The following is an 18,878-nucleotide window of genomic DNA, read 5'->3' as shown; positions in this document are numbered from 1 at the left end:
AATGTGCTTTGATGTGTGGAGAAATAATTAATACTTTAAATGTCAGCACTGTTATCGTCGGATATCTGAGTTAGTCCCCATTGAGATGAGTGGGGCTGAGCTGTAGTTTCAGGGTTTGCGAATGCCCACAGATGCCTCGGCAACAGTTGCTCAAGTGTGAGAATCCCTTTTTCTTCTATTCCAGTGGAGCTGGAGACTCGTATTTCAAATGAAAGCAGGGATTTTGGAGGGTAAGGAACAATATAAAAGAGGAAGCCCCGCACCATCCCCTGTTTGAGCCTTGTCGTAAATGATGTCAGGCGGGCTGTAGGGTTTTTAGACCTCTCCCTACTGCTGTCTGTGACAATCCTGGGGTTAAAAGTTATGCCAGAATGAGGTTTAAGGACTAACCAACCATTTAGTTTATTCAGTAAATAGTTGCTCTTTTTTTTGCATACATTATATCAAGTCTTGTGCAATTTTTTAAACCATGTTTTAGGGAAATTTAAGAGCCCCCTCATGCCTGAAACACCGGATTCGTTGCCAAAGGGATTTTTGCTGTATCTGAACCACCTTTTTGGGGGGTTCATTTCAGATAGCTGATTTGTTCCAGGCGAGGTTGGATGGGCCTTGGGCAGCTTGATCTAGTGGGAGGTGTCCCTGCCCATGGCAGGGGGTTGGAACTGGATGGGCTTTGAGGACTCTTCCAACACAAACTATTCTATGATTCTATGATTTGTAGGAAATAATGAGCAGGCTGCTTCTCTCTCAGATCCCTTTATGGTCTCTGAATCCATCAACATATTCGGATGTAATTTGGGCGTGCTTCTATGTAACACATAGATAAATCCCCACCAATACAGTAGCTCTTTAGTCAGTGGAAGTGCTGAAGTTACTTAAACTTGCTGGTGGATTCTACACCTTGCCCTGCAGCTGAAAAAGTACTTATCCAAATGTTGGGAGTTGGACTTGTGGGTCCCTTCCAACTCAGGTCATTCAATGATTTCACAGAGAGATTTTTGTTTCATTGGTGAGTAAAACTAGTAGTAGATAACTCTGTTGCAAGCTGTACAGAAAACTTTTTGTGCTGAAAGACATATTATTAATATTATATTATACATAGATTCAAAAGGCTGAGTTCTTGGAACAATTCAACATTGTTGAAGTTATTTATCTATCAGGATTAAAACGTCCATGTCAATCCATTGGAGGTGTTCAAGGCCAGGTTGGATGGAGCTTTGAGCACCCTGATCCAGTGGGAGGTGTCCCTACCCATGGCAGAGTGTTAGAACTGGATGGGCTTTGAGGTCCCTTCCAACCCAAACCGTTCCATGATTGAATGAAAAATGTTTGTTGAATGACAGCCAACTTCTTTTTCCTGAGTTAGCATTTTGTATATTCCCATTAGCTATTTTTAGTGAACTATGTATAGATACATAGTTGAAGTCATATCTATCTTACATTGCTTTTGCTTAGCCTAAGATGTATAACTGAACTGATTAGACTCTTAATCAAGAACTGAAATGGCACACAATGATGTATAGGCTCTGGAGAGAACTGGCCTATAATTCTCAGGATTATTGGCAAAAAAACCCACCCTCTAAAAAGCCCCCCTCTTCCCAAATGGGATGTAGATTCTGTGGCCGCTGAAATGTGTATTATTAAACTCCTTAAGCAAACCAGAATGGCTCCCAGTGGAGAGCAAAGACATTCTAAGTATAGCCAAGACTAAATTCTCAGGTCTGGGTTTTCTCTACTCAATTCCCACTTGATTATCTCCTGTAATATTTAAACTTCATGCCATGCCATAATTATTTAATAAAAAGTAAATATAAAATGTATCTCAGTGGGGAATATGACCTTTTACCTTCATGTTGTTGTACCAGAGACAGACACAGATAAACAGAGGATCTGGATCAGGATAATAGTCTGTCTCACTTGATAGTTTCATTCTTCTGGTGTTGCCGATGGTTTTCCTGTAAGGTGCTGAGTATATTTTGGAAGATTCAATAAGTGCCATCAGTGTCTCTTGCGATCAGGTGTCTTCAGCCATGCTGATGTCACTAGCTGTTAAAAAACAACGTGTTTTCAAGGGAACGACGGATGATATAAGAAGATAAAAGTGCTAATGGATGGCAATCTCGACATGAGAGGGCAATGTGCACTCACAGCCCAGAAGGCCAACCATGTCCTCGGCTGCATCCAAAGCAGCATGGCCAGCAGGCTGAGGGAGGGGATTCTGCCCCTCTGTTCCTCTGTTGTGAGACCTCACCTGGAGTATTGTGTCCAGTTCTGGAATCCTCAACATAAGAAGGAGATGGAGCTGTTGGAACGGGTCCAGAGGAGGCTACAAAGATGATGCGAGGGCTGGAGCACCTCCCATATGAGGACAGGCTGAGAGAGTTGGGGTTGTTCAGCCTGGGGAAGAGAAGGCTCCGAGGAGATCTTCCAGTACCTGAAGGGGCTGCAAGAAAGGTGGGGAGGGACTGTTCACCAAGGCTTCTGGTGATAGGACGAGGGGCAGTGGGTATGAACTGGAGAGGGGCAGATTCAGACTAGACATGAGGAGGAACTTCTTCAGCATGAGAGTGGTGAGGCCCTGGCCCAGGTTGCCCAGGGAAGCGGTGGCTGCCCCATCCCTGGAGATGTTCAAGGCCAGGTTGGATGGGCCTTGGGCAGCCTGATCCAGTGGGAGGTGTCCCTGCCCATGGCAGGGGGTTGGAATTGAGTGGGCTTTAAGGTCCCTTCCAACTCAAACTATTCCACGAGTCTATGAATTATGTCACTTATTAAATACATCGTGGAATTCTTAGCAAGATTCTCAGCATGTGACTGCTTTTGAGCTGTAATGCACACCCTGAAGCATCAGGAAATTCTAAACAAACATACCTGTAACTGTTAGGAAGTACTAGTGATCCTAGTATATTGGAGGCAGTCAGAGCCAATGAGCAGACAGAGCTGACTTTTGGGTTATGTGTTACATTGAATTGGAGTTTAATTTTGAATAATCAGAAATTAGCTTATTATAGCCATGATTTCATAGTAGAGACTACTAAAGTGTCTGAAGTTTTGTGGAGTCATCAGCGATGCCAGCAGGGCTCTACCAGCTATTACTAACTGAGGATCTGGGTCAAAATATCTTGGTTTATCCACTAGAGATTAGCATTATTACAGCAAAGTGGCTCTGTATGCATAATAGCCACGCACAATTGGAGAAGTTAATGTGTCTAATGAATAGCTGTGGCCTAGTTTGTGATGGCAAAATGTTGGGGGGTGTGTGCGCAATGTGTTTATTGGATGAGCAAATACGGTTCTCTTGATTTCTGACTGCATAACGAACAACGTAGACCTGTACTAATTTGCGTTTTTATCATAACTTGCTATATTACTGCCAAGATCACTTTTGTCCAGAGTAAATACATTCATCCTTAAAGGAGTATTTTGTGGCAATGCTTCCTTGCTGTTTCTTTCTAATTATTCACTGAGCCTTTGATAGATGGAGAGAAGTCAGCATTGGAAACTGGAGCACTTTCAAGGGCAGAAGTCAGGCTGTGTTTTGTTCCATTGTTGAGGAAACCAGAGTCACTAGTAACCCCTCGGAGTACTTTCAGCTTAAAGTTTTGCAAATAGCAAGCAGCACTCCTGTAAATTTTGTCATTTCCTTCAACGTGTCCACCTCTGGAGGCATCTTCTAGAATACTGGCATGAAATGAGCTTGTACACTCAGATCAACTGGGCCCACCAGAATGAGCAGGTATGGGCTGTGTGTAGGCACGTGTCTACACATGAACGCACTGAACGCTCTCAAGGCTTAGCTGGAAGAAGAAATATATCACTGATCCTTTATTTAACAATTTAAGGACATGATGAGGCATGAATACCATGTGTTTCATTACACAGATAATGGCAGAAGCACTCGTACAGTGGATGCCCCATCCCTGGAGGTGTTCAAGACCAGGTTGGACGAGGCTTTGAGCAACCCAACACAGTGGAAATTGTCCCTGCACATGACAGGGGGGTTGGAACTGGATAATTTTTAAAGTCCCTTCCAACCCAAACCGTTGTATCATTCCCAGATTCTCTGATTCTATGAATTAAATGTGTAGAGTTTGGGTTCTGGGACCCAGGGGTCTGGTCTGTAGATCATGGTCCAACATTAATAGCTTGCGTGTCCGTGCTTTTTTAGCAGTAAAGTAAATTCTACCTGTAAAAGATTAGAACTCCTCAAGCAGATGTTCTTGTAAAGCTTGGCTTACTCTTCAGACTGTCCTACACACAGCGATGAGGGGTCACCTGAGCAGGAGGCAATGTAGGTCTAGAAACGCAGGCAAGGAGAGGGATTTTTTTTTGTGGCAAAGCTCCGAAATCGTTCTTTCTTAGGAAATGAGTCGCGTAAAGACATACACTCATATGATATGACTGAGCTTTTCTCATTTTCTTTCAGCTTTAAATGAACCTACCATAGATTATGGTTTCCAAAGACTGCAGAAGGTCATCCCAAGGCATCCTGGTGACCCTGAAAGACTAGCTAAGGTAAAGTACTTTTAAGCATTTCATTGAGCCCACTAAACATGTTCTTTCACTTTTAACTCACAAAAGAGACAAAATTCTATCTTAAATGACACGCTCACCAATCATTTGTAGGCCCAAACAAGAATTTGATTGCATAGAACCCACAGCTACCAGTAACTTTTATCTGTTTGTTAGAGCTCAAACACTGCCTGTGAACTTCTTGTGCTTCTAAAATAAGAGTTCAGTGCGGGTATCATCCCAGTTCATATTCACGGTCCTTTGTTTATCTATGTTGGCATATCTCTGAACCCAAGTGATACAAGTTCAGGTTGGACATTAGGAAGAGATTTTTCACCAAAAGGGTCATTGGGCACTGGAACGACTGCCCAGGGAGGCGGTGGAGTCACCATCTCTAGAGGTATTTAAGAGATAGGTAGGTGAGGTTCCTAAGGATGTGGTTTAGTGGCAGATAGGTATGGTTGGACTCAGTGATTTCAGAGGTCTTTTCCAACCTGGTGATTCTACGATAGATACAAGGATTTGTTGAAGAGGTCTGATCTTAAGAGTCTCTTTTAGTAAAAAAACAAACCTGAAAGCTCAACTTTTTCAGTAGCAACAAGTGCCCTACGCATGTGTTGGAATGGCTCGGAATTTTACGTGTCTGTAATAGTGCATGCTGTGTTGATGTGGCACTTCATACAAAGAGAGTGCCATTAACGACAAGATTCTTAGATTTTAGTGCAGTACTAAAAGTACTTGTTATCATCTTTGCATGACGAAAGACTACTGCATTCAGAGAGTAGACAGTGTCATTTTTTTCCTACCAACAGAGGTAATGTAAAATGGCCAAAGTGTTTTCTTTCTTTGGTCACCATTACTGAGAAGATACAAATGGATGCAGAGATTAATCAGATTTTTTACACTTCTATGCAAAAGAATATATATCAGCAGGTCCAGGGAGGGGATTCTGACCCTGGACTCAGCACTGGAGAGACCACACCTCAAATCCTGGGTTCAGTTCTGGGCCTCTCACTACAAGAAGGATGTTGAGGCTCTGGAGTGTGTCCAGAGAAGAGCAACGAAGCTGGTGAGGGGCTGGAGAACAAGTGTTATGAGGAGCCGCTGAGGGACCTGGGGTTGTTTAGCCTGGAGAAGAGGAGGCTGAGGGGAGACCTTATTGCTCTCTACAACTACCTGAAAGGAGGTTGTGGAGAGGAGGGAGCTGGGCTCTTCTCCAAAGTGGCAGGGAACAGGACAAGGGGGAATGGCTTCAGGCTGCACCAGGGGAGGTTCAGACTGGATATCAGGAAGAAATTTTTCACCGACAGGGTCATCAGACACTGGAACAGGCTGCCCAGGGAGGTGGTGGAGTCCCCCATCCCTGGAGGGGTTTAAAAGACGAGTAGATGAGGTGCTCAGGGCAGGTTTAGTGGCAGATAGGAATAATTGGACTCAATGATCCAAGAGGTCTTTTCCAACCTGGTGATTCTATAATTCTATGAAATTTAGTAGGGGGCCGAGTTTCGATTTGAATGGTTATATCTGAACTTGGCCTCTGAGTTGGAAGCAGGTGTGCTCGGAGCTGCTTCAGGACAATGGAGAGCTCCAGGAGAACCATGGACACGCGGCACTCGGTGCCGAAGGGCGTTTCTATCGCACTCAAGTCAACGCTTTCCCAAGTCACTGATGGCTTTGCATGGCTAGGTTGAGACACTGTATCTGAAACTTGGTTCAGTTTTTCAGCTAAGTGGCAAAGAAAAGCTCTTTAAGTTTTCAGAATGACCACACAAACACCTACCAGCAGAAAACACTAGTTCATGGCTTTATTTATTTGTGCTCTGTTCAAATATCAATTTTATGCATCCGCTCATCCTCTAGGAAATGCTGTTGAAACGGGCTGCTGACCTAGTCGAAGCACTGTATGGAACGCCGCATAACAACCAGGTCAGAATGACTGCTCTCAACCTGGTTACCTGTTCAGGTTTAGTAGAAAGATCTAGAAAATTGTTCGGTGCATGTTTCTGAACTTCTGTTCCTTCTGTTCTGCAGGATATCATTCTGAAACGAGCTGCAGACATTGCAGAAGCTCTCTACAGCGTACCGAGAAACCCCGCACAGATCCCTGCCCTCTCTAGCTCTCCTGCTCACAGCAGTATGATGGGAATTAACTCCTATGGCAGCCAGTTAGGAGTCAGCATTTCAGAGTCAACACAGGGGAACAACCAAGGTAAGCACTGCGAGTCGTAAAGTGTTAATTTAAACAATGAAAATCTGAATCACTGTTGCTTAAGTAGTAGTTTCTCTACTTCTTGACGTGCCCAGCTTACGAACAGAAAGATGGCGTGAAGCTGTCAGCTTTCGAACTGGATGTGTGCTGCCAGTTGAGATGAAACTACATCTGCACCACGTTCCACTCACCAGATTAGTTATGGCCGAAAGAATTTTTGAGTACTTTTTTAATACCAACTTAGAATTTTCTCCCTGCTCCCCTCAATGTAGATGCTATGTATGTTAAATAGATATTTGTTGTTGTATTTCTGTTTTCATAAAAGACAAGGAAAGCAAGTGGAAAAAAAAACCTCTTACAGTTAAAGAGGTGGGGAATTTTCTTTTTTTTTTCCCCCAGGTCTTAGAACAAATTTCAACTTTTCTCATCAGTTGCCATAAAAAAAAAAATAGGTTTCCACATTGTTTTAAAACTTAATATTGCTTCACTTGAAAGCACACGCACAAAAACCACTGATTTTACGGTACTTGTTAAAATGTATTAAATCATAGAATAGTTGGGTTGGGAGGGACCTCAAAGCCCATCCAGTTCACCCCCTGCCATGGGCAGGGACACCTCCCACTGGCTCAGGGGCTCCAAGACCCATCCAACCTGGCCTGGAACCCCTCCAGGGATGGGGCAGCCACCACTCTCTGGGCAACCTGGGCCAGGGCCTCCCCACTCTCATAGTGAATATTTTGGATTTAAATGAGTAATTTATTTAAGCAGGGAATATACAGGAGAAAGTTTTAGGCCAAATCCATTGACGTGCTTTGCAATGTGTTTTTATTTAGGTTACATTCGCAATACAAGCAGCATCTCACCTCGAGGTTACTCATCCAGTTCCACCCCTCAACAGTCCAATTACAGCACTTCCAGCAATAGTATGAACGGCTACAGCAACGTCCCCATGTCAAACCTGGGAGTCCCAGGCTCACCTGGATTCATCAACGGCTCTCCAACAGGATCCCCCTATGGATGTAAGTGCTTTGCTTCTTTTCTAGTTGATTCTTGCTTCTGCTTCATTTAATTTACTACATCCGAAAATCCAGCGAGTGATGTCTTTCAAGAGCAGTTCTTAAGATATAGAGAATATTTTTGTCAAGTTTCCTGGTACTTCTTTAGTTATGAACTAGAAAGCATTGGGGAGGGACTGTTTACAAAGGCTTGTAGAGATACGATGAGGGGCAAAAAACTGGAGAGGGGCAGATTTAGGCTAGACAGAAGGAGGAATTTCTTCACAATGAGAGTGGTGAGACCCTGGAACAGTTTGCCCAGGGAAGTGGTGGCTGCCCCATCCCTGGAGGTGTTCAAGGCCAGGTTGGATGGGGCCTGGCAGCCTGATCCAGTGGGACGTCCCTGCCCACAGCAGGGGGTTGGAACTGGGTAGGCTTTAAGGTCCCTTCCAACCCAAACTATTCCATAATTCTATGATTAGTTTGAAAGCAGAACAACAATATGTTGCAGACCCATTGCTTTCCTTACTGAAATCACTGGTGAGGCCCCAGAACAGCAGAAGGATCAAAAATACATGAGAAACATCTTTTGATATGTGTATTTATATATATAAAATGGGACCTTTTCTTGCAAGATTCTTCTTTAAAAAGAAACTGATTTAGATTCAAATCTAAGCAACAGAGTAAACCGTCTACCCTCACCTCCAGGCAAGGAGATCTTCATTTTTAAACAGGTGGGGAGAGAAGACAGGAGTTATCGCCCTTCCCCATTTCTAAAGCACAGACTGTTAGCGGACAGGCTATTATTGTCTCCTGTTCATTCATATTGACTTTCTCTCCCCCATGAGGACAACATTTTCTGATCTCCTCACCCTTCATTTTAAAGGAATTAAGTGCTCTCTTTTCTGAATTATTCAGTGTAACTACTTCTCTACTTTAGAGCCAAGTCAATGGGAGAATGAGATCTCCTTTAAGAAGGAAAATGAGTAGTCAGAAGGCAGACATTTTAAGCAGTTTTGCCAAATCTCTGATGAGGATTCACTGTTTTTCTTTTACAGTAATGTCTTCAAGTCCAACAGTTGGTTCCTCCAGCACTTCTTCCATCCTTCCATTCTCCTCTTCCGTCTTTCCTGCTGTCAAACAGAAGAGTGCCTTTGCTCCTGTCATCAGACCCCAAGGGTCTCCTTCTCCTGCCTGCTCTAGTGGAAATGGAAATGGGTTTAGAGGTAAGAGAAGTATAATTAATATTCAGCTTGCACAGGTAAAGAACATCGTGTTTTGGGTAAACGCAGTAATCTGCCATTAATTAATACAGGACTCAGTAGTGAAAATCTGACCTGATCCAACCAGGTTGAAGCAATGCTCCAAGCTTTGTCCATTTAAAACCAAACAGGAGACACACATTCATTTATCCCAAGAAAGATTTGACCCATGCTGCGTTTCAATACCAGCCCTTTTGTGAGGAACAACCTCTCTTTAGGCTTCAAGGACTCGTAAACCAAACGTCTGCCCTGCAGTTAATACACAGCTCTGTACGTAACAGCCCATGTCTTGGAACCTGCTGCAGGGTTTAAGCTCATGTCAGGAATTGAGCCCTATAGTACATTTACAGCCTTTTTAAAGGTGATCTGCAAAACAAATGTGAGTATTAAGATAAGAATGGAAAGCCGTACTAAATTCTTTCTTTTAACAGGCTGCGGGGGGGGCACGCGGCACATAAATATGCTCCAAGTCTCCATAAAAAAAAGCCTTTATAGGGCCTGAGAAGTCATCTGGCTCCTTTAGATTTCACTAGAGATACCAAAGAAAACCCAACTCTGGGAATTTAGCCATGCCAAGAGCCAGCGGTAATTCTGAAATGAGCCCTACAAACCGCACCTGTAGATTTGGGCGTGTAATAAATCCTCAGCTGGACCACAGGGACTTACATAAACTGCGATTATTTTATACAATAAGGAAATTCTAAGTGCATTGAACAAAAACAATTACATTTTTAAAAGCTAACTCACAGAATTCTGCTAAATATTTGAAACAGCTTCTTCCCCTGCCCCAATTACATGGAACTGTGCTTCTCCAAGATCATAGAATCACAGGGTTTTTAAGGTGGAAAAGACCTCTAAGCTCATTGAGTCCAACTGTCAGCCCAACCCCACTGTACCTACTAAATCATGTCCTGAAGTGCCACATCTACAAGCTTTTTTAATCCCTCCAGGGACGGAGACGCCACCACTGCCCTGGGCAGCCTGGTCCAATGCTTCACCACTCTTTCAGTAAAGAATTTTTTCCTAATATCCACTCTAAACCTCCCCCTGGTGCAACTTGAGGCCATTTCCTCTCATCTCATCCCTTGTTACTTGGGAGAAGAGCCCAGCACCCACCTCACCACAACCTCCTTTCACTGCAGAGAGCAATGAGGTCTCCCCTCAGCCTCCTCTTCTCCAGGCTAAGCAGTCCCAGGTCCCTCAGCCACTCTCCATAAGACTTATTCCCCATTTTAAACCGATTTAAACATTTAACTAGGAAGGCCTATCAGCTTCGGAGGAGTTTGCTTGTTTAGCTTAAGCCACTTGGACAGTGTTATAATCTAAAGACAAATCACTGCATTCGGGATAGGTTTAAGTCTGCTTTAATGTTAAACTGCTGTGTTGAGGAGGCCTAATTATTAAGAAGTCACCTAAGGTAGTGCTAACCATAAATCAGTTCAGTGAGAAAACCACTCAGGTGGTTTCCGAGAGACAGAAAAAGGAGAGTTTTAAAAAAAAAACCTGATTTTTTGTGTAAGTTAATACTTTTCCTTAACCTACTCTGTCTGTCCCATCTGCTCAAGCCTCTGCTTAGCATGAGTTTAATCCTTATGTTAACAGGTGAAGGACTAGGGAGCATTTGATACCATTCATGCAGTTTAGCAGTTACAACATTTTATCTAATCTATATATTAGTAATAAATGAGAGATCCTAAAAATGGACCTTTAATATTACGAATAACATAAAATCTCAAAACTAAAACCCCAGTCATAGAATCACAGAATGGTTTGGGCTTGAAGGGACCTTAAAGCCCATCCAGTTCCAACCCCGCTGCCATGGGCAGGGACACCTCCCACTGGAGCAGGTGTTCAACGCTCCCTTGGGAGGTCTTGAATACCTCCAGGGATGAGGCAGTCCTCACATCCACGTGGTTTTACTGACAAAAGTCCACTCCTGAGGCGCTGAGGTTTAATCTCTCAGTTAGGTGGTATCTCCTTGTACATCAAGACGCTGATACATCAACAGAGTCCTATGCTACAGTTGTTATTGAAATAAGTTTTCAGCACACATCTACAGTACGATGGGACTTATCAGTCAGACTGCAACAACAAGAAACGACAAACTCGTAGCAGTGGCAGCAGTTGCTTCACAGAATCAGATACGTCTGCCTGAGGTTGTTACGCCAGGTCTTTGTAACTACTTCAGCCCTTAGATGCAACTTCGTCTTTCCAACTGAAAGGTTTAAATTGATGCAAGCTGGGGAGCACATGCTTTGGAAAGGATCCAGCTACACGCTGTCTGATATCCAAATTAACGTTCCCTCAGTGTTGACAGACAGATGTGGCCAGAAAGTCAACAGGAGGGTCCCAAAGAGGCTCCCTGAATGGACTTACTGTGCTGGAGCAGTGGGAGAGTACTAATTTCCTCTGGTACGTCAATGCCAGTACTATAAAATAAGAGATGGGTAAGCAATCAATTTATCATATAATCATAGAATAGTTTGGGTTGGAAGAGACCTTAAAGATCATCCAGTTCCAACCCCCCCTGCCACGGGAAGGGACATCCCACTAGATCAGGCTGCCCTAGGTCCTGTCCAACCTGGCCTTGAACACCTATCTATTTATTTACTTATCTATCAAACTTAGGCATCAATAAATATTGATAGAGATGGAAGAGCACTGAGCAACCAGTAAATACACGCAGGCTCCTTCCCAAAGCACATCTGGCAAGTGTTTTTATATCACCTCTCAATTTTCCTACCCATCATATGGGTGGGGGGAGAGTCTCCCCGATGAGGTATTTTGAGCTTTAATACAAAGTTTGGACTATACTTTGGCTACATCTTTTGTTCAAAGGCAAAAATTTACTGGTGATGCAGTCTCCATCCTGCTTGCAACACTCTGATCTAGTGGGATGTCCCTGCCCATTGCAGGAGGGTTGGAATTAGATGATCTTTAAGGTCCCTTCCAACCCAACCTATTCTATGATTCTATGATCCTGTTGCAATGAGAATATTAGAAATACTACCAGCACTGCAGGACACACTCTTCTACTTGAAAAACTAGAATACAGCTGAAATGTAGGTTAAGCACAGCAGTTTTTAAGCCTGGATTAAACCAAGTCTAAACAGAAGGAGCTGTACAAGCCTCATCCTCAGCTTAGCATTCCCATTTTATTCCAAAAATGTATATTACGGGAAAGTCTTGGTAATGTTTAAAAGCTGCTGGAGACAGTAGGACGTCTGGTAGAACACATATTGTGACTCGGGAGCAGGAGATAAGCATGACCCTCGCGTATTGTCTGGCTTTCAACTGTAGGCTGCACAACACAGACAAGACATGTGAAATACCCTCAGATAACCCCCGGTGCCATGTGTTCTTGCTTACCTCTTTCACCTGCCATCTGCTATGCATTCTTAGAAGGTAACAGGACATGATAAGTATGGAACAAGCAGCAAATCCATACTGGATACCACTCATTTCTATATGCTCTCCAAATTGAGAGCAGGTGATCCCGATCGGAACAATTGCGTGCTCCGTTCATGTCATGTGTCAAGGCAGTTTAAAAAAGGCACCGGGAAGATGTAATGTGACGTGACGCAACACAGCATGATAAGTACACAAATGCCTAATCAACTCATCTCAGATGGAAGGCAGCTGATGGGAAAAGCAAGCAAATTGGAAACTGCTGGAACAGCATGGACCGCTGACTGCCCAGATTACCTTTGGCCAGCTCAGCACATCTCGACATAAAAATGCAAGCTCAGTTACAAGGAATAGCAAGCAAGCCCCAGAAGGTCAGATGTTCCATTAAGCATCAGGATCCTAGCCAATCCAAAAGGTATTGAAGTCTGATACTCATAGGAACAGCCCCAGTTTAGCTAAGGGGACATCTGCACTATTCCCTAAAGGAAGATGAATGTTTGAGTTGAAGACCCTCATTATGTGTATCTTGTCTTGATGAAGTCGGGGTTGTCAGCAGCCCTGGGGATTCCAGTCTCCTCACATTAAAAGGCTCTGCAAACAGGCAAAGACAAAAATAGTTGCTCTGAGAAGTTTGTAAGAGGTGGGATTGTAAGGAAGTGTCTGGCTCACAGTAGTTCCAGCCCAGTGCCTGACCTGCTGTTCCACGTGAAGCCCAGCTCCCATCAACACTCAAGACACAGCATTTCACAATAACTCTTAACTGAGGTACTAACCAGGCCATTTCCACGATAGGACAGGCTGAGAGAGTTGGGGTTGCTCAGCCTGGAGAAGAGAAGGCTCTGAGGAGACCTTAGAGACACCTTCTAGTACCTGAAAGGGCTACAAGAAAGCTGGAGAGGGGCTGTTCACCAAGACTTGTAGTGATAGGACGAGGGGGAATGGGGATAAACTGGAGAGGGGCAGATTTAGGCTAGACATACGGGGGAATTTCTTCACGATGAGAGTGGTGAGGCCCTGGAACAGGTTGCCCAGGGAATCCTGGAGGTGTCCAAGGCCAGGTTGGATGGGCCTTAGGCAGCCTGATCCAGTGGGAGGTGGAATGATCTGTAAGGAAATGAATGATCTGTAAGGTCCCTTCCAACCCAAACTATTCTATCAATGTTCAGCAATATGCTTCTGCCTGAACCAGAATGATCCCAGCGCCTAGACAGAGACTTAAGCACACAAAAGGCTGCAAATGATATATACACGATGTCAATTTATACAAAAAAACCCCATGTATCCATCGTCGGCTTATATTTGATACAGCAGAAGGAACAAGCACATTTTTGCCCCCGGTTTCTTGGCAGAGAAAGACGGCACAGACTGCTTCAAAATCAAGAAAACCTTAAGAGATATTTAAAACTTCTTGCTAACACTTAAGTCTCTAAAAATATCTCCTGTTACTATTACTCACTTATCTTTCATTTGATGGGATGTTAATTTTAGTAGCTCATTGTATATTACAAACTTAGGCTACAGGAAACCTCAGTTTTTAATGGAAGAAACCCCAAATCTGCCTTTTCTTAATGGAAGAATATATTCACTGTTGTGTCACACCCCAAAATAGAGTATACTGGGTAGGATTTAAAAGTGATTTCTCCTTTGCAGGTAAAAACCTTCCATTTTTCTAGTATAACTGGAAAAATAGCTGTAGAGTAGCTGTAATTATTAGAATTTAAGAATGTAAACTAACGCATATATGATTTTGCAGGAATATTTTAATTTTTAGGATGTTCATAATTATCGTGAACTCAATCAAAATAATTGTTCAGGCAGGTTTTTGTGAATATAAAACTCAGCACCATGGTTTAACATGGTTGTGACATCTGTGTAACTCTATAAATGAGGCGCAGTTAGCGTCTCCGCCTCTGAGCTACCAAGGGTTTTGTTTGGATCTTTAAAAACATTATATAAAATATAGTTTAACCTGGTTATCATCTACAAGAGACAGAAACACTGCTTGTTTATAAATATCTTACCTGTCCATGGCTCGATGATCACGCATGGGTGAATGAAATTCTTTCATCCAAACACAGAAGGATTTAGGCAAATAAAGGTTCGTTTCCTATGGAGGAAAAATAGAAATGAATTCTTTAGGAAAAACTTTAAGCTTTTGGTTACTTTTTAGTGTCTTACTTGGAATCATCCTCCACGGAAGCTGTAATTTGGTTCACTTATCCTCTAGTATAAAGAATGACCATGCCCTTCATCCAAACCAGAGATGTTTCCTGCTAAATGAAAGCCAGCTGTGTTTTCCTCTGCAGATCCTTTCTTTCCCCTATCATTTGCAGTTGATTAGTTACATCATAGTAAATGATAAATAATAAAGGGATGTGATGGTCTACAAACATCTCCATGGTCTCAATAGGGAGAATAAAACTGCATTTTTAGCTCTAGCCATGGTGGGAGCCAGAGATATCAGTAAGGTGAAACCTGCGGGTTTACGTTGCACCTTTTATTATAGTGCATAATAATAATAATATAATATTTATATAATATATAAATATTATATTATTTAAGTGGCACCCAAGTTATAGAGCAGATAGCTCTGCTACCACCAGCTCGGTGGCTCACAGCGTGCAAACGTGCTCTTATCTGCAGGACAGATAACGCGCAGAGATTTGTCTGTCATTGCAGAGATCATTTAGGATTACAGAATCATCTCATAAAAATCATAGGATGGGTTGGGCTGGAAGGGAACTTAAATATCACCATGTTCCAGCCTCCTGCCATGGGTGGGGAGACCTCTCACTAGATCAGGCTGCTCCAATCCCATCCAACCTGGCCTTGAGCCCCTCCAGGGATGGGGCAGCCACCACTGCTGTGGGCAACCTGGGCCAGGGCCTCCCCACCCTCACAGCAAAACATTTCTGCCTGAGATCTCATCTCAATTTCAGCTTAAAACCATTCCCTCTTGTCCTGCCTCTGCACTCGCTGATGAAAAGCCCCATCCCAGCTTTCCTGGAGTCCCCTTTAAGTACTGGAATGATGAAGATGCTAGAGTAGCTCTACTGGAGGACTGCACTCCTCTCTTCAAAGAGCTGTAGAATAACCAGAATACAATTTGCTGGAAACTTAGACACAAAAGAGGAAAACCAATTGAAAGAATAATATATTTCACATTACAATGATTGAAAATGCTCAAAACTGAATTATAGAACTCGGTTTTTAAAGCAGGTTGTCATTTAGTCACCACAAAAGCATCTGTGATACTGAAAACTAGATCAGCGTGTGTACCCGCACGTGTATTTATGCAGCACGAAGCCCCTTTTTTCTTGCTCTTACCAAACGGCTGCTGGAATCGTAGAATTCTTTTCCACTACAAAGCAAGGCAGTGTTTTCAGGGGCCACTTGCGTACCCTGGGCTTATCATCATTATTAATTACACCCATTAAAGGTGCCCATCACCGCAGCATCTGGGTACTACCCATGTTTGATTATTTATTTATAAAAAAATTCTCCAACCTTGTGACAATTTTAATCAAGTGTTTCAGTTGATAATTGCAAGCTGTCAAGGTTAATACAATAAGGCTCATCTCTAATTCTTTTTCCATTTCCCTCCAAGAAAAAAAAAAAAAAGACCCTCTGGGATAATGACTGTGGTTTCTATATTCCCAACTCATCAGGGAGTGTCCTGCATTGAACCACCTTTATTGAAAAGTTACATCGATTCAATATATAGTAATACAGGCAAAAATAATTACAGCTTTGCTAGCAGTGTAAGACCTTAATCCAAACCTCACAAACATTCAATAAAAAGCGATCCAGGCTGGGAATAGGCTTTTGACAGCGCAGCCCCACAGGGGAGTGGAGGTGGGGTGGAAATGGGCAGATGAGGGTATGTAAAAAGAGAGAGAACCACAGAGCGAAACCGTTCGGATGAGCGGGGAGGTGAGAAAATGGGTGAGAATCCCAGCCAATATTCCTCTACCTGCTTGGTTTTTGTTGCAGAAAGAGGGTAACTTGCAATATTAGGATGAAATGCCAGTGAAACAATGAGGCTTTGCTTGTGCTTTCTGTATTAGGTTATAGTTGTACCTGAATTGGTCCATGGGCAGATTCCATCCTGGTAACTTCTGAGGAGCATCTCTGCTCCGGAGCACTTTCAACCTGGAATGGCAAAACAGACTGGGACTTGGGGAGGGTGAAAGAAGGGGAGAGGAGCAGGAACTTTCAGGCAGAAAAAGAGGTATATCACCCCCCAGAAGTCTGGGGTAAATAACATCCTCCTCCTGACTGCAGAGAGCAGTTGCTGTTGCCATCGCTAATTTGAGTCCTGAACTGCTGGATAACACAATATCTTCAATTAAAAAATAAACTTTCCCTTCAATTAAAAGAGCTTTCCATAATACTGCACCTACAAGTATTCTTAATATGTTTTGGAAGAGACAGGAAAGAAACTCGGGCTTGGTCATTGCTTTGATCTGCTGAAAGAAAATTTCCTTGATTGAAAAAAAAGGAAAATCGTATTGATATAGAATCTTAGAATAGTTGGGGTTGGAAGGGACCTTAAGGATAACCCAGTTCCAACCCCCCGCCTTGGGCAGGGACATGCCACTACATCAGCCTTGCCAAGCCCCATCCAACCTGGCCTTCAACACCTCTAGGGATGGGGCAGCCACAGCTTCCCTGGGCAGCCTGGGCCAGTGTCTCACCACCCTCATCATAAAGAAATTCTTCTTTCTGTTCAGTTTAAATCTGCCCCTCTCCAGTTTACACCCATTGCCCCTCATCCTATCACCACAAGCCTTTGTGAACAGCCCCTCCTTAGCTTTCCTGTAGCCCCTCCAGGTAGTGGAAGGTCGCTCTAGGGCCTTCTCGGAACCTTCTCTTCTCCAGGCTGAACACAACCCCAACTCTCTCAGCCTGTCCTCAGATGGGAGGTGCTCCAGCCCTCAGACCATCTTTGTAGCCTCCTCTGGACCTGTTCCAACAGCTCTATCTCCTTCTTATGTCGAGGATTCCAGAACTGGACACGGGACTCCAGATGAGGTCTCCCAAGAGAGGAATAGAGGGGCAGAATCCCCTCCCTCAACCTGCTGGCCACGCTGCTTTTTGATATCAATAATATCAGAAATAGCATTTATGGCCTATGCCCTTGGGAACAGAGTGTAAACTACCCTGGCAACAGACTGCGTGTGTCAAACTGAACCATCCAGCCTCTGGATGTCTCTCTGCCCAGACAATCCGGACAGCGTCCGACCCTGGCTACAGCGAGAGCCAAGCTTACAGCAGGTACCGACTGGCGAGGCACCCTCTGTGTGAGCGCTCCTTTCTTTGCTTCAGGCAAAAGACCCAGCCGGGTTCCCTTAGACAAACAATTTAAATTCTTTGAGCTAACCTGGCTGATTTTGCCTGCAGCAGATTGGGAAGAGCTCACACAATCGGCTCCGCTGGGATACACGTGGGATGGCAGCGAGCAGCGAGGGCATGTGCTTACCTCTTCTCCCAGCCCAGCAGAATCCAGAGGAGGGCATCGATCCAAGACTGAAATCAAGTTTTCTTTTCCAGAGGGCAGAAAGGCAGGCATGTGGATAACATACACAGAGAAAGCTCTCCAGTGTTCGTCTGGGACACTGCTGTTGGGATCGTTGTCTGGGTTTGGGGTGAGGAGAAGGAAAAGAGCAGCCTTCAGAAAATCATAGAATAGTTTGGGTTGGAAGGGACCTTAAACATCATCCAGTTCCACCCCCTGCCATGGGCAGGGACACCTCCCACTGGATCAGGTTACTCCAAGCCCCATCCAACCTGGCCTGGAACACCTCCAGGGATGGGGCAGCCACAATTTCCCTGGGCAACCTGGGCCAGGGCCTCCCTACCCTCATCGTGAAGAAAATATCTCCTCTTCTAATGCACATATACCCCACTGAAAAAAAAAAACAAACCCAAAACAGGAATACAAATATTTACTTACTTTATTTAGGGTTATGTAAATTGCCTGTTTAAAAAAATAATAGCAAATTCCTGAGCAATTAAAAATAAAATAGGTATTTGACTTAAGACTGCTTGGTTTCACTTTCTCTTTCAGCTCTCTGCCAAAATTGGCAGCGCCTTCCAGGCCCCATCATTTACAAACTATGAAAGTATTTATTTTCCTATTGTATTAAATCCTCGGCCATACCCACAGTTGTTTAAAATCAACACAGCCCCAATAAAAGGGTCGTGTTAGCTGAGGATCTTGCCCTAAGCATTTTTTTAAACACTATGAATGTAAGGGTGAAATTAATTCTCAGAGGGACAGGGCTTTAAACACATGAATAATCCCACAAATTTCAGTGAACATAAATCTTTGCAAGATTAGGGCCTTGCGCTGCTCTAAGGCCCCTGTGAAAATATGACTCACTCATTTGTTATATAAATACATATAAACTTCACTTACCCCTCGGAACCTTTGGGAACAGCACCAATTCGAAGCAGCTTCAAATGTTGCTGTTGTCAGTTATGAAGGATCCA

The 18,878-nt window shown here is 43.6% G+C and overlaps 1 protein-coding gene across 2 annotated transcripts in view; it reads left to right on the top strand.

The window, feature by feature from the left end:
- Positions 1-18,878, top strand: part of EBF2 (EBF transcription factor 2) — a 157,448-nt gene that overhangs the window by 132,861 nt on the left and 5,709 nt on the right. For both annotated transcript variants that reach the window (XM_054089002.1, XM_054089001.1), the window contains exons 11-15: positions 4,424-4,512; positions 6,370-6,435; positions 6,541-6,718; positions 7,552-7,737; positions 8,772-8,939. In XM_054089002.1, the coding sequence (XP_053944977.1) occupies positions 4,424-4,512; positions 6,370-6,435; positions 6,541-6,718; positions 7,552-7,737; positions 8,772-8,939 (687 nt within the window). The remainder of the gene's footprint in view (positions 1-4,423; positions 4,513-6,369; positions 6,436-6,540; positions 6,719-7,551; positions 7,738-8,771; positions 8,940-18,878) is intronic.

Source organism: Cuculus canorus, chromosome 26 (assembly GCF_017976375.1).
Source record: "Cuculus canorus isolate bCucCan1 chromosome 26, bCucCan1.pri, whole genome shotgun sequence".
NCBI classification, from domain to species: domain Eukaryota; kingdom Metazoa; phylum Chordata; class Aves; order Cuculiformes; family Cuculidae; genus Cuculus; species Cuculus canorus.
Note: the sequence above shows the minus strand (reverse complement) of the source record. Positions and strands in the feature narration are given on the sequence as shown.